At 37.6% G+C, this 15,578-nt stretch overlaps 1 protein-coding gene across 1 annotated transcript in view; it reads right to left on the reverse strand.

The window, feature by feature from the left end:
* Positions 1 to 266: 266 nt before the first annotated feature.
* The window catches only part of CTDP1 (CTD phosphatase subunit 1), a 96,452-nt gene continuing 81,140 nt past the window's right edge, over positions 267 to 15,578 (reverse strand). The window contains exon 13 of the mRNA XM_074542418.1: positions 267 to 1,301. Within this exon, the coding sequence (XP_074398519.1) occupies positions 1,160 to 1,301 (142 nt within the window). The 3' untranslated portion in view covers positions 267 to 1,159. The remainder of the gene's footprint in view (positions 1,302 to 15,578) is intronic.

The following is a 15,578-nucleotide window of genomic DNA, read 5'->3' on the forward strand; positions in this document are numbered from 1 at the left end:
CCAGACACAGAAATTCAATACCAGAGAGACAACTCTTATGGTAATTTCATAGGCCAGTCAAAGACACCTGAGAAAAGTCAGATGTTAGAGCCCATCAATCTTCTGAGCCACTGTTTCTCTTCTGTCCTTCAGCTACTTGCCCAAATCTACAAATTTGCTCCCACTTTCAACATTTTTCATTATTTTCATGCAGAATAAAGGAAAAGATAATACAGAAAAGGGCCTTATGTTTGATGGAAGGAAATGAACAGGAAAGAGAAACAAAGCATACAAAATGAATCTTTATTAAATGAAAGAAAATCTGTTTTGTGGGTCAAATATGAAATAGAATATACAAAAACTTTACATCAGATCTCTTGTCAAAGAAATTAAATTCTATCTAGACTGAAGTAGCACTTGTTCTTTCCAAGACAACACGAATGGGTGAATATGCATCTTGTGGCAGTACAGGACCACACAGACTGTGCTAAATTTCTGGTTACAAAGAAGAAAAGTTAAAAATCTAAATGATGTCTCTAAAGAACTCAACTATTCAACAAAGTAACCTAAAAATGTTGAATGTTGACCACTATGTTGACTCTTACAAGCAAATGACAGGTGGGTCAAGCGCAGAGTTCACAAAGCTTGCATATCACGTTATCTGTTTCTATACAAATATAAATAGTTCTTTTTTATTTCAAAAATCCTTTTATATTTGATAGCTTTATTTGTGGAAAAGGATGACCAGTTCGTCAGGTTCCTGCTGTACTACCTGGACAATTCCATCTCCTTTACCTCCTCCTTTTTTTGAAGATTGTAACCCATAAACCACAGCCTGCAATATTTTTAGAAACTTGATGTATGTTTAATCACAAGTCTTTGTACCACTGTCCTATACATGAAGGTTCTGCAGAGCTCCTAACATGTCTTTGGCATAGCACACCATGTCCCATTTAATACTTTTTTTTTTTTGCTTAAAAAAGTATATTTCATTTAGTAAAACAACTTAAAAACATCTATTTCTGATTTTGTAAAATAACGTATCACCTCTTGAGATGCTTTGCAAAATATACACACACATTTTGGAAAAACATTGAGTACTGACGTGAGGGACTCATCTGAAGTCCGATCTGTTTATGAGAAGTAAATATAATTACAAATTCTGTCTTCTGCATGACTCTCACATGAAGTCGTTCAGTTCAGCTTCAAGTGCTGCTGCCATTTCATCTGCTTCAGAGCTGCTTCCTTCCTCATCTTCATTGCTGGATTCTTTACTGGATTCACTGGCAGCATCATCTTCATCCAGTTTGCGCTTGTGACCCCTGGAAGGACAGACAGAGACAAAACCTATGAATGGAGGTGTCTCAGTGCTTACTGAGACACTCAAATTCAACATGAGAAAAAGTGAGGCTAAAGGACTCATCTTTTTTCAGCCTAGACAAAAAGTAGGGGCCTTGCTTTTTCATGAACTAACAGTAGCCAGTTCACACAACTTGTTTTTTAATTGCTGTTATGTGCTGTCAGCAGTAGGTGCAAAGAACAAAGTAGTGTTAATTTGTTTCTTCCATTCTTCTGAAGAAAGTATGAGACTGTTTGAAAATAATGAGTAGATTTACATTCCTCTTGCATTCCAAAAGAAAGAACGAAGCCATTGTGTGAAAGAGATATTACCAAAATACAAATGTTGTTGTATGATTTTTAAATATTCAAGTTTCTGCTTTTCTTATCAAAATAAAACCACAACTGATGAACCACATCTCACTGCACCAGCATGTACACTTTCATGCTTCCAAACTTTGGGGTCCCATCCTTCCCTTTTGTGTCTCTTTGGATTAGTCCTGCCAGGCTGAACAACACATTTCTTTGCATCTCTGGAGAATAAACCAGTTTAAACAGGAAACTGATGTGCACCATACCCTGCTGAAAGAATCATGTTCCTGGTTCTGAAAGATCTCCACGGAAAATCTAATGCTTCAACTGAGACATAGCCATAAGCAAAAGAATTCGGATTTGTGGAAACATAAAATCTCTTTTCCTTGCCAAAGGGAATTATATATCAGACGCGTACTTCTAAGACAAAAATAAAGTTGAGATTTTTGCATTGCACAGAATTCATAATGAGATGCAGAAGCACCTTCAAAATCCTTCAGGATAATTTGTTCAAATTTCAAGCAGAAAAATACATGCAGAGGGGCAGGCATCTCTCAAATAACTTTCCTTGCTTGGTGGGGCTTCATTAAGAAGAGAATGCACTCACTTGGAGTCATGAAAAACTCATAAAATGATCTATCTATTTTAGCTAAAACAGTAATTTAACAATAATCCTGTTACTTCTGAGAGCACAGAGAAATAGCATATAGCAAGAAAGACATTTGATAAATACTGACATGAATGATACATATCCAAAAGAAATGAAGGCAAAGATTAAGAGTCAAACTTGTGAGCTTGTAAGCAATGCTGAAATACAAAGCAGTTTTTATTTACACAGACACTTGGATTGCTGTTTTCCAAGAAAGAGGAAAGCTCATTAACCCAAACTGCTTGGTGTGTGAGCTGGCTGACTGACAACTGACTCGCCCTTTCACTTTTCAGGAAGATAGATGGACAAGGTGTGGTGGGAAGTCAGAAGGGAAGTTCAAATCAAAATGGGAAGTGAGTATGCTTTGAATACTTTGCTACTGAAACTCAAATGTGGTGTGCTGAAGCAGTTTCAGGGTACTAAATGTAGCCTAATTCACAATAAAAAGCAGTTTCTCAGGCATAACAGTGATTATTTCCACACAGCCTCTATTAGCATGCAGTTTGGACAAGGAAGCTCCCATGCTTAAAATGCCCAATTGGAAGAAATCTCAGCACATTTTCATTAAAAACTATACAAATGTGTGGAGCCTTAGCAACACTTGCTTAGTGATGATTTCAGCCTTCAGAACTACAGTGCTATTTCAGGCATTAATGATACTATTAGCAAAGAAAAGCTAATTGGGAATTAAAGAAACCTGAAAGAGTCTTACTCAGCAAAAGAAGAAATGAGTTGTGCACCTTTAGCAAGTAGAGGATACGAAGTACACAAGCAGTGCTGAGAAATAAAGTCATGAAGGGAATCTATACCACAATGCTCACAGCTGAAAACATTTGCATTTCATCTGTTTGTAAGACTGCATCTACGGAATCTGACGGTATTTGCCCACTGAAAAAATGAAATTAGCAATCTGACAGCTGTCATTTACACATCTGAAATGTACACACAACTGCAGATACTGTATTGAAGGATGTGTCAGGACAAGCAGGCTTTTAGAGCCTAAATACTGTAATTTACTGGGACATAAATCAATAGCACAGATCTCACAGAAAAGAAACAAAAGGGTCTGTGAAGAAATACAGGAAATAACAGTTCATTGAAATAATACCTCACTGCCAGTTCATTATTTCTTGAAAGTGCAGAACAGTTAATTTACTAAATAATAACAGCAAAGACTAGCAAAATTATTACTTTATGCAAGAAAATAACTTTTAAAATTTCAATGTACTTCACAGCAACTAGATTTTGGTGAGGACAATCAACTAAATACAGAAATCTGAAATACTCAGTGTGACTAATTAATTAAAGAATGGAGCTCCAGCCCATAAAAAGACTTTCCAGAAACCTTAATGGATGCCTCTCCCATATTTCATCCCTCATTCAGTTGTATTAAACAGTATCTTTGGAAATCCAAAAGCCTGACCATTATCTGTTTTATCAGTTCTTGTTATTTCAGGAAGGCTAGAATGACAGCCCTGTTCAATCTCAATATGAAACATTAGTCATTTACGGGGAGGAAAAAAACCATAAAAAAGCCAAAAAAGGAAACACAGCTAAGTATTAGTTCTCTACAGAAAAAAAAATCTTCTGAATGTTAGCATTTTTTTATTGTGATATAAAAATCTTTCAGTATTTGTGTACTGTAAACTGCAGTTTCACAGGCATTCAAAAAAACATTTAGATGAGTATTATGATATCAAATAAAAAGCTAACCGTCAGAGAAGTATAGAGAAAGGACGTCAGGAAGACAGAGCTGCTCTTTTTCTTTGCAAATTCAGAAAAGAGAGATAAAACTCTGTTCATAATTTCTATCTTCAGAGAAAAAGCAGTATATCCCCGTGGTGGTGTACCTATTAACATAACAAACAATTTTAAATGTATACTTTCCTCACTGTTTTGTGCCCATTCTTTGTAATTTCCAGTTTCAGAGCCATATTATGTAGCACTTTTGAGTGGAAAAGTTAAGCTCATACAGAATTCCTTCTTACTATTTAGAGAAAATGATTCAGCAGTGTTGCAGGCTTCCATTAGCCTGATTTGCATTTTTATAACTAATTTCACTTGACTGTTATTAAAAGCCAAACACGTTTATAACAACTGAGTATCTTTAACCTCACATATGAACAACTGCCAAAACAATGAATGCAGAACTTTAAATACCTTACAACTCTGTGAAAAAACCTCTACAATCCAGATTACCTTTTCCTTTGTATTAAGTATTTTTCTTTTGTAATATCCAGTACAAGGAGGCCCACCAGTTCATGTGCTGGAAAAATCCTTTCAAAAGAGAACTACATTTCATAAAATCTCATGTATTTATATGAATTGTCAAGAAATTTAAATAAACTAAGTGTAATTCACAATGACATTAAAAATAAAAAGAAAAAACTATTTGTAATTACATACAATTAAAAGTAGTTTTTAGGGAAATTTCATCCAAAGAATGCTAATAAGAAATAGTGATTTTCCAAATGAAGAGACAGGTTTACAGAGTTGCAATAGCACAAAGTATATACCTATTAAAAAATCACAGAAAAATTCACTGAAAATGAAAATTTATTTAGCTCTTGATCCATTAAAATGAGCATTAAAATCTGATTACAATGTCCTAGTCGAATGAAAACTCCATTCTCATGAATTCACTTTAAATTTAGTTCACTAAGACAGCCATAGGGAACAAAGTGAGAGAAGCCCAGTATTTCTTGCTTCTATTATCTTAAGGTCTTAATTTATAATTGGCTGAAAATAATGTTGAAAAATATTCTTCTTTTCTTACTTGAAAAGCAGATTGTCTCTGGTTTTTTTGCATCCCTTTGAGAAATACAGTGCTGCATTAAAATAGAAACATCTAATTAGCAAAGGAACTCAAAGGGCAACATAACCCTTGCTTTAAACAAAGCAAACTTAAATCTTAAATTCCAAACCTTACTTTAGACTTGTAAATGAAAACTAAGAAAATACTTAAATACATGTTCACATATCCTTTAAACTCCAAATACCCACAAATCCCCATCACCTATTCTGATAACGAGTAAACCATCTATTTTTGGCAAGTTGACTTGACTTTTTTCAATATCTCCTAAAATCACTACAATAACAAAGCAGAGTCTGCAGACTAAATGTGTTTAGTCTTTTACAAGCAATCAGCTTACAGCACTGACGTTATAAATGAGGACTTCAATTTGCTACCAAATACAGCCAAGTTTCTCTCTAATGAGAACACTCACACAGCAGCCACACCAGCTTGGAAAGGGCATTTTGGAACTGTGTGCTGCCTTCTAACATCATCACAGCCTTGCACCACAACCTACACCGCCCCGGCATGCCTCCAAAGCTCCGTGTGGAAGGTTTGTCCTGGATTCTATACCCACCTAGACCACAGCTTTCTGTAACTCCTTCCACAATGGATAGGAGGTGATGTGGCATTTGGCAATGCAACTAGAATTTGACTTCCTTCGACAGGAATTTGACTGTGGGAACACTGCATTCAGACAAACTAGTTCTCTGGCAATATTCTTCAGTTATGAAGAAGTAGGGCTGGTTATCCAGTAAAACTCTTCTTCAACCCATTCTGAAGATGCCAGCCCAGTACCTGGCTAACAAACTTCAATGCCCTGAGCTCTGAGAACACACAAACTGAAAATCAATGTTGTGAGCATTAATATGTTACATGGGACAGACAGACAAGATGGTTAAATTTTCAGAGAGATGTTCCAAGTCTGCGGTTATGTTTTTTTTAACATGGAATACATGGCAACATCTTTAAGGACCCTTCCAAGCCAAACCACGCTGATTCTATGCCCATTCAGAGTGAGCAATTGTCCACAGCCTGCCTGTAACGCAGGTGTTTCCCCTCTGGCAATTTCCCTGGAACATCTGTGCAGGGACACTGGATTTTCTGTCCCGGTGTTCCTCCCTGGCACTGGCAGAGCACACTGCCAGGCACACACACAGCCGTGGGAGCACAAACAGCACCACCCCAGCACTGCTGGCAAGCTGCAGTGGGTGTTTTCACTTTCTGCTCCTGCTGGGACAAACAGGATACTATTTAGCACTGCAGGAACAAATGCCAGACAACTCATATATTTTCCTCAAGAACTCATCCAATGCTGTCTGCAGGATTACAGGGTAATCCAGAAATCTAATATGCAGAAAAATTATGCACTGAGAATGTTCCTTGCACAGCCTCGGGGTGCAGAGAGAGCCCCTGCAGTTGGAGGAACAGTGTGCTTTCAACGCTGTTCACAAAACCTCTTGCAGGCACCCAGTAATTCCAACTGACATCTCTGAAGAGTATTTTAACTAACACAACAGTAAAGTGAGAGCTAATTAAATTCTGTACAGCCTCAGTGCCTTTCTGCCTTAAAATTTAGCGCACCTGTGCACAATTCCAATGGTGAGAAACTATTCTGGAAACTGAAAGCATCTGACAACAGCTTTATAGGTAGTTCTCTGAACTAAACACTCAATGATATCTAAATTTAGAGTATTTTAAGTCAGAAAGTCACTGAAAATTTAATATAGTACACTGTAATAATTTCTGGATTTAACAAGGATAGTTGATAAATTTTGCTAAAATTGCCCCATTGATGAGCTTGTGTCTTCCTAATATTCAGATCAAGGGGAAAGTTTAATAACAAGAAAATCAGTCCAACAGTGGTTTCTTAACAATATTAATGTTTTCTTGAAGAAAATGGTGATTTTTTAATAGTTAAACATTGGGATATTCCAAAACCAAACAGTGTAGCAATAAAACTTTAAAATTAAATGCCGTGTGATTTTCTCTGCACTGAACTAATTCAGATACAGATACCAATTAAATTGGATAATGGAAAACTGAAAAGTTGAACCTACAATTTCGCTTCTGTAATTAAGTCACAGAAATAGAAACTGTGCCCCTAAAATATTACTTGTTATTAGCTTCAAGTTGTTTAAATATAATCCATGTACTTATAAGACATATACAACATGCAATATAATTATTTCTTCAAAAGGCAAAGGTGACAGCGGCAGTTTTATATCAGACAACAAATAATTTTGTCATTGACATATAGAAGACAGCAGAAAATGAAATTTTCACTATGTGGAATGCCAGACTCTTACCTGACACTTTCATAAGGGAAAATGCACAGATGCACTCTAGCATATGATTTCTTAATCCTATTTGAAAGTTAAACCAGGCCTTTGTTGTTTGCATCAATTCTCTTTCCAACTTCTTCTTGTTTACAAATATTACCTATTCTGACAATAAAAGTTAGACAACAGTAGCTCTGTAGAGATTCTGGGTAACTCTGGGAGGCTGTAATACCAAGGCTCAGAAGTGAGCAAAAATAGTTTCAAGCCTTTGTTCCCAGCACCTGGGTGGGCATTGTACACCAACTCTACTGGGATTTGGTTTGAAAATGGACTAATTCCTCAAACTAATTTCTGTATAGGATTGCAATAGTCTCAGATAGTGATCCTCCTTAGAGATTGAAATGAGTCATTGTTTTAAAGAATGGTTGTATGCAATAAAAAATTAAGATGAAAAGCGGGCAAAAAAAAAAACCTAGGATGCATGGGCAATTTAGAAATCTCAAAACCATACATCAAAACAAGAAGTTGGAAAAGAAACATCATCTGATTTATCTGAGAAAAGTAAAACTGCCTTCATTTTTCTCACAGAAGCACAATGTGTATGTAGAGGTACCCCTGTGCCAATATAAGGGAGAACCAACTCCAGTTTGAAGACCCCCAACACCACAAAATAACACTTGAAATCCTGATTGGATTTGCCAGCATCACTTACAAACACTGTGAATACTCTTCAAAATGCATTATTTGGCTTCACAAATTGTTAAGGTGGAATTTAGTTGACAACACACTGACTGTGCTAATCAAGGAAGTTGGAAGTAGGATTTGGTATATGGTGGCTTTTTTAAATAAGATATCCATAGATTATCTTAATCTATAGGTCATGAACTACACCAAGTTATAAAGAAAGATGATTTTTCATCTTTAATCAAAGCCTTCAACTCTGATTTTTACTAACTCGTCTTTTACTTTGTCCTTGTTTTCAATAAATAATGGAGATTAAATTGCAAATAATTAGACCAAATATCCTTCTAGGATGTTCATTCTCTGCTTTGCACACAAGAATATTAACTAACAACATCTCTGCTTCATCATAAAATACTGAAAATAAGACAAAACACATCACTGACTCTATACGGATACTGGTAGTACTGTCATTGCCACTGAGGCATGAAAAAGAGACTTCAAATTCATTTAAAATGTTGTGTTCTATGGGCCAAAATACACACTCCCCTTTCCACACAGGTATATTCTTTCATGAAATTCACTAGGTCACTCCTGCCAAAACTGGTCAGCCCTTCATTCTCCTCACACTGCCATGTGATTTAACTGGATAATCCCCAGCTGACTGACTCTGCAGCCTGCCTCACAGTCTGGTAGGCCAGTAGTGCACCGCCTCCTGTAGTCAGCTTCCACGGAGTATTCACTGCACAACAGTTGGGGAACTGGAGCTGCTGTGAGGCTGTGGCTTACACCATAGTACCTGGCACTGAGATTGCTCCATCTAGCAATGGGCTGCACGATTTTTTCCCTGTATCATACAGCATCTTCCTGCAATACTACATTTCTCTACTCCTTATTTCTTTATCCCAATGGCAAGACATGTTATCTTGGCAATCCTCACTTCTTCCTTCCCCAAATTCCTAGCCCCTGACAACTTATATTTTTCTTTATTTATTTGTTGAAACTGTACACAATAAGCATTTTTTCATGCATTAAAACAGGTTTTGGAAGACTGTTTTAAGAAGACTGCATTATGATACAAAGCTACAGGGAACCTAGAAAATAATTTATCAGCATTGAAAGGTCAACACTTGACTTCAGACAGTCCATTTTGCTACAGGATGTTTTAGAAAAGCTAGTAAGTTAGAAAATGAAAAGACATCAAGGCAGGAAGTCACTTCTCAGTAAAAGAAATTTTCAGAAATTTCTTAGATATTTGCTAGCTTCCAGTAGAAACAGAGCAAAGTAGTGTCAAGGCTTGGTTTACAAATTAGAAAAATCTGAATTGAGGTTGTGAAAGTATCTGCCAGAACCATGTGACTTTTACCTGAGTTTTACAAGGTTAGCATAAATGATATATATAGCATAAAAATACATGCAATACATTTGAAACAAAATGCCAGCCATCTTTTTTTATTGTGCAATTCCAACAAACTCCCTAAAAAGGTGGGGCTGCATTCACTGAATTTGGATCTCTATAGTACTGGGTCAGTGAGTACCACCAATTCAATATGGATCAAAAGGCATTGCCAGCCCCCAGCCTATGTGCCAAATGGAATCACACGGCTGAGAATTCCCCGTACCTGTTGTTTTCACACCAGCTACGATGTGACAAACGACCCAGTGCGGCAGATCGCAGCTCTCCTGGCTCACAGTCTTGGGCCTCTCTACAGTTTGCTCTACAGTTTTTTCTGTAGATATTTCTGGAATCAATTTGAACTAGCAAAGGCAGTTTATACTTGATCCGTACTTTCTGGTGCAAAGCTGCGATTTTTTATGATGGTGCTGTCCAAAACCTAAATTCAAGGTATTATTCGGCTGCAGTCTCCCCCATACCACTAATGAAGAAGGCATCGGAAAGAGAAGCAACTCATTATCTTTAATCAGTCCAGAGTAAAAGGCAGCGGCTGAGCCTGTGTCATGGAGAGTTAATTTTCTTTCCACTAGCCAGGACAGTGTGATGTTTTGAATTCAGTGTGAGACCGATGTTGATAACACACTGATGGCTCAGTCATTGCTCAGCAGTGCTTACCCTGAACCAGGGACTTTTCAGGTTCCTGTGCTTTGCCAGTGAGGAGCTGCACAAGGACCTGGGAGGCAGCATGGCCAGGACAGCTGACCCAAACCGGGCAAAGGGATATTCCAGACCATACAATGCCATGCCCAGCACATAAACTGGGGGTCGTTGGCCAGGAGGGCCTGATTGCTGCTGAGGGAGAAGCAGCAAGGTGGTGAGCATTTGTGTCACACATCACTTGTTTCCCTTAAGGAAATTAAACCTCATTACAATTATTATGAAGCTATTACATATTTTATTTTGTTTCAAATATTATTAAACTGTTCTTATTTCAAGCCACAGGTTTACTTTTTCCTGGTTCTCCACCACACAGGGCAGGGCAAAGTGGCTGTGTGGTTCTTAATATGTGAAGTTAAAGCAGGACAACCCGGTCTTATCCATGTAATGGTACGAGCCACAGGCCCTGATAAAGTGCAATTATCAATTTACCTGGATATATGGATGTGCACAAGAGGAAATGTGAAAAGCTGTTTCTCAAGGTGCCAAATGACTAGACAGACACAGCACTTCAAACATGTAACAAAAACTGAGACTGCAACAAGTTGTTCTTCTAATGCTTGAGAATGAGAGAGCCACATGGATGCAGGGACAGGAGCAAGGTCTGAAATGCCAGGCAGAGGATGAGACAATTCTCTGTTTGACTTTAGGAATAAAAGCACTCAACAGGCCCTCTCCCAGACTGCTGGAACACATTTCACAGCCGACCTTACTCAGATATCCCTTTGTCCTCCTCAGCCTGCACAGGTGACCCTCAGGGGTGAGGGGCAGGGCCTGTGCACAGCCTGGCAGAGAGGAGAAGCCTGGCCACACACCAGGATCTTGCCCCACTGCTCAGAGGCTGTTTATCCACCCTTGCTAACATCTGGGACACTAAAAGCCTTCTGGTATTACCATTCAGTGGTCTGAAGCAAACAGCAACATCAGCTGAGACATATAATTTCACCATTTTTTGTGTTAATCTGCAAGCTTTACAGGTTCTCTACCTAGCAGGAACATACTTTGCAAGAATACTTAACGTGATGTGGTTTGTCTGATGGGTTATTTCACTGCAACTGGCAAAACAGATACTGTCATGTATTTAATTGTGTTCTCCAGTAAATATTCACTGGGATAGCTAAAGGCACACTCAAGCCACAGTGGTTATCTGAGAACAGCAGAAGGAGGCTCTGAACAGGAGACTTTTCCCTCAGCAAACAGGGACCACTTCTGTGCAATGCAGTGGCAATATGCTCGGGTCACACAGTAAAGGACATGTTTCCTGCTTTGCCATCTACAATGGTGTGGGGAATCAAAACATCCCTAATCTGCTTTTCACATGCATGGCTGAAAACAACACAGGAACAGATCTCCACAACTGGCTTGATACAGATACAACAGTCTTCTGAAGCAAATCCAAGGTTTCTAAAATATCTGACTTTGTTCTTCCCAATGTAAGTACCTATTAGAAGTGATTAACAAACTGCTTGGAAATGGGAATATCTACCCATTTCGATTCCTAGATTTCCTCCCCTTCCATTAAGAAGCAGTACTTCTTCTCTTCTACCAACATTTTAAGCACATGCTTCAAGCTGGCATTTTAATTGAAGAAACACACTGCTGTTTAGCAGCCATTAAAGACTTGCAGGGATCAAGATTAATGCACATTAGTTATTATGTGGAATTTAAAGTACTTTTAGAATTCATTAGGGAAACTAGAGCTATTTTTCTTGATTGGAACAATGTTACCTTACAGTTTCCCGCTAATGTCCTAGGTCTCAACACAATGAAGGATTAAAAACCTTCACTGACACATCTTAATGTACTTCTTAGTTTCCTTATTCTCAAGAGATATTTAGATATCCACATATCTTACTAAGGAAAAACATAAATTGTTTAATAGCTCATAAATTGCAGTGAAGAAGTAACTTGGCCTGACTAAAGGAAAAAATGCTGCCTAAATTACCTGAGGGGCAACCCCCTGCTATTCTTCTGTTCCCAGGGCAGCTCTTTCACCAACACACAAACCAAAGCAGTACATTATGGGCTTGCCTCACCCTGAACTTCTGCTTTACATCTTTCTTATCCCACACCATTAGCCACAGATGCAGAACAACATTAATATCTACAGACTGGGGGAACTGGGTGCTGGGGTTATGTGAGTGGAAGCAGGATACTGGAACCTGGTGTAGTTAATTACTCCTGTGCAGGAACAGAAATATATCCGACAATCTGGCACTCATTCTTGACCCTGAGACAAACTCATCGCTACTGCACAAGCACAAGAAAAACAGAACTAAATGAAAAGACAAACATGTTGACCTGTCTTCACTAGTCTTGATCACTGCTTAAACCTAAGTTTGGGGTCCTGGAAGGGTGCCAGGGTTGTCCATACCACATATGGCCTCTTCTCCAATCTGAAGTGTTGTTTTTCATTGCTTTGTACTTTCTTCTTCAGGTAATCTCACAGTTAAACAAGAATTCTCTGCTAGAAAGCACGTCTCTTCTTTCTGTTCTTTATCTCTGATTATGTGAATGCCTCTCATCATTTTTGAGCCCTCACTCTTCCCAAAATGATTGTAACAAATGATTTCTGAAGTCTGCTTCTACAAAAATCTAGCTCTTGTAGATTGGTACTTCTTGCAGATATATTATAGAAAATTATTTTCCCTCAGGCTCTAGTCACTCCATTGTCCCAGGATGGAAGCTATTAGTTAATGGCTCTGCAGTGATAAAAGGCAATGACTGCAGAAAGACTTCTACTTCAAATACATTGAGGCATTACTGAGAAATCAATCTCATTATTCACTCAGAACTCTTTAGTTATAGACAGAGTCACTAAATCATTATAGACAGCAAAAGTTAGAACAGAGAAATGTAATAATAACAGCAATTCCTGCACATACTTTAGCATTTATTAAAACATTTAAGGAGACAAGGGGAACAAGGAATTCTCCTGCTTGATCACCTATATTATGATTCCAAATTTATGCCCCTAGAAAAAATGGCAACCTAGATTCCCCAATTCATTTTACAGATACCAGCACATGTCTATTGAAAAGCACAAGTAAAACCTATTTAGACCTAAAGTGAATTGAGAAAAATAAGGATATATTTTAACTGCACTTTCCTAAGTCTTGTAACATACTACTAACATGGATATTTTTAATTGCTTGTGTATCCTTCCCCTGAAGTACCAGAACTGTTAGAACTTAGCATCATGTAAACTTTCACAGTTAATCTACATAGTATTGAAATATGAAAACCCATGACCAAAAAATGGTATTGATATAAAGAATTTGATAAAAAACACACTAATACAAACCAGCTTTCAAATCCAATACTGAAAGCAGTATAAGACAGCTTTATGCTATTTTTCACTTTTCCAAAGACACTTCTTTTCCTAATCTCAACTGCATAGCTGCTATATTAACTAACAGGTATAACCATAGTATCAGTGTAAGCCAAGCAATAACTGCACACACAGACACAGATGGACTGAATGATATTGTATTATTGCACCTGAACAACTTCTAGGTATTTTCACAGTTATACAGTAAAAGAGGCTAAAGGCAGATGCTCACTCTAACCATGCTGTATTTCAAAGCATTTTCAAGCTTTCCAACTCATGTGGTCTAACACAAGCACAAGTATTCTAACCCTTCACTTTGTGAGAAAAGTAGTCTTCTGCAGTTTGTATGTCTTTTGGCAATTTACATATTTTGGAGGGAAACATAAATATACCAGAGAATTATGTTACAGTATCTTGCACAAGTTCAAAGCACCACTGTTCAGCTTTTTGGTGAACAATGAAAAAAAATCTTCTTAGAACTATTTTAACAACTTACATTATTCTTAACATAAAGCTTAATAGATTTAGGTGACAGATTAAGTGGTGAACACCTCACTCATACCATGAAATGCTAAAGGAACTTGCCAGAAAAAGGAACATATAACCATAGAAAAATGCTTTGGAAAAAATCTCTTACAAAAAGGAAAGAAGGTTAAAAAATTCAACTGCTGTTTATATTTGATAGACTTGATGTGAAAAAAATCTTATGTTTTGTGGATATAAATGTTACTGAAAACAATCTATTCAAGTTTTTTAGGAACATTGTACAAGAAAAATAGCTCAGATATTCTTTCTAAAAAAGACTCATCCTAGGAGAAATCAGCAAAAGTCATTCAGTCCTACTGAACTTCAGCTATGGCACCTGCTTTATAAGACTTATGAAAAAACCCCAGGTATTTGTGATAATATTGTGATAATTATCAAGGACAAGATCAGCACCACTGACCAGGCAACAAGTCAGCAGCACTCTGGATGTGCTCCATTCTGCTGCTGCAGCTGTGAGCAGAGCCAGCTCTCTTAGGACAGCTGACATGGAGATAATAGGCATAACCACAACTCTGGTCATTTCAGGACTGTGGGAAAGGCCCAGCTATACCTTAAAGGGACACCTTGGGATCAACCCAGGCTCTCACAGTGCACACTGATTTTGTGCCAAGATTTGCTTGGTTGGACCTGAGAACTTTTAGACTGTGCAGTTGACTTTCTAAAAGCCTTTGGGAGAGTAAGAATCTCCATTTTAAAAAAAGGAAAAAAAACCCCTGCAATGGAAATTTAGCAGCTTGACACTTTGAGCAAACATGTACAAGCTGTGCATTTGCTCCTTGTAGGAAATATAGAGAAATACAAGACCAAGACTGAAGTCTCATGATTGAAATGTGAACCAGCACTTTGGTTAATTTTAGCTGCAGTTAATAGTCTAGATGTGTGAAAGTTCACACTCTCAGCTCTCTCCTGTGATTTTTTTTTCCTTATCCAGTTAATGATCTGAGGCTTTCCAAAATGCCTGTTCCTCTTTAACAGATATTATATGAGACCTTTGCAGGAACTCCAAGTATTTCTGAACTTGTCAAAAGCAGCAATGAAGTGAACAATGTCCTTCTGTGATTTTTCCTAATGCAATTGCTTATAGCTTTAATTTCCCTCACAGAATCATACAATTTCTAAAGAAACCTAAGGCTAGAGGCTGTCAACATTGTTGTTTAATCTCATAAATGTCACCATCAAGAATGAGAATGAAGAAAATTAAAACAGTGCAAGCTTCCCAAATGGAGCTGCAAGCATGAAGCTTGCCTAATCACACAGCATACCTTTCTCACATCTCCTGATTTTAATAATATTCCTAATACTTTTCTAAAGCATTAGATAGGTGCACAAAAAATATACAAATAAAATATACTTTAATAAGAATACACAGTCATTTTCCTACAAGATTCATTGATGAATCTTCAGGGCAAAACTGCCCAGGTTGAACTGCAGAGATCTTTCCATTTCACCCAGGCTTATCCCTCAGCACTGATGTCTAGGTTTTGGGGAGAGTTGCCCATTTCCACCCCCTTTTAAATTTTTATAAGTAACTGTGTAAGACAAAAGGAATCTAT

This window comes from Zonotrichia albicollis, chromosome 1 (genome assembly GCF_047830755.1).
Source record: "Zonotrichia albicollis isolate bZonAlb1 chromosome 1, bZonAlb1.hap1, whole genome shotgun sequence".
Taxonomy (NCBI): domain Eukaryota; kingdom Metazoa; phylum Chordata; class Aves; order Passeriformes; family Passerellidae; genus Zonotrichia; species Zonotrichia albicollis.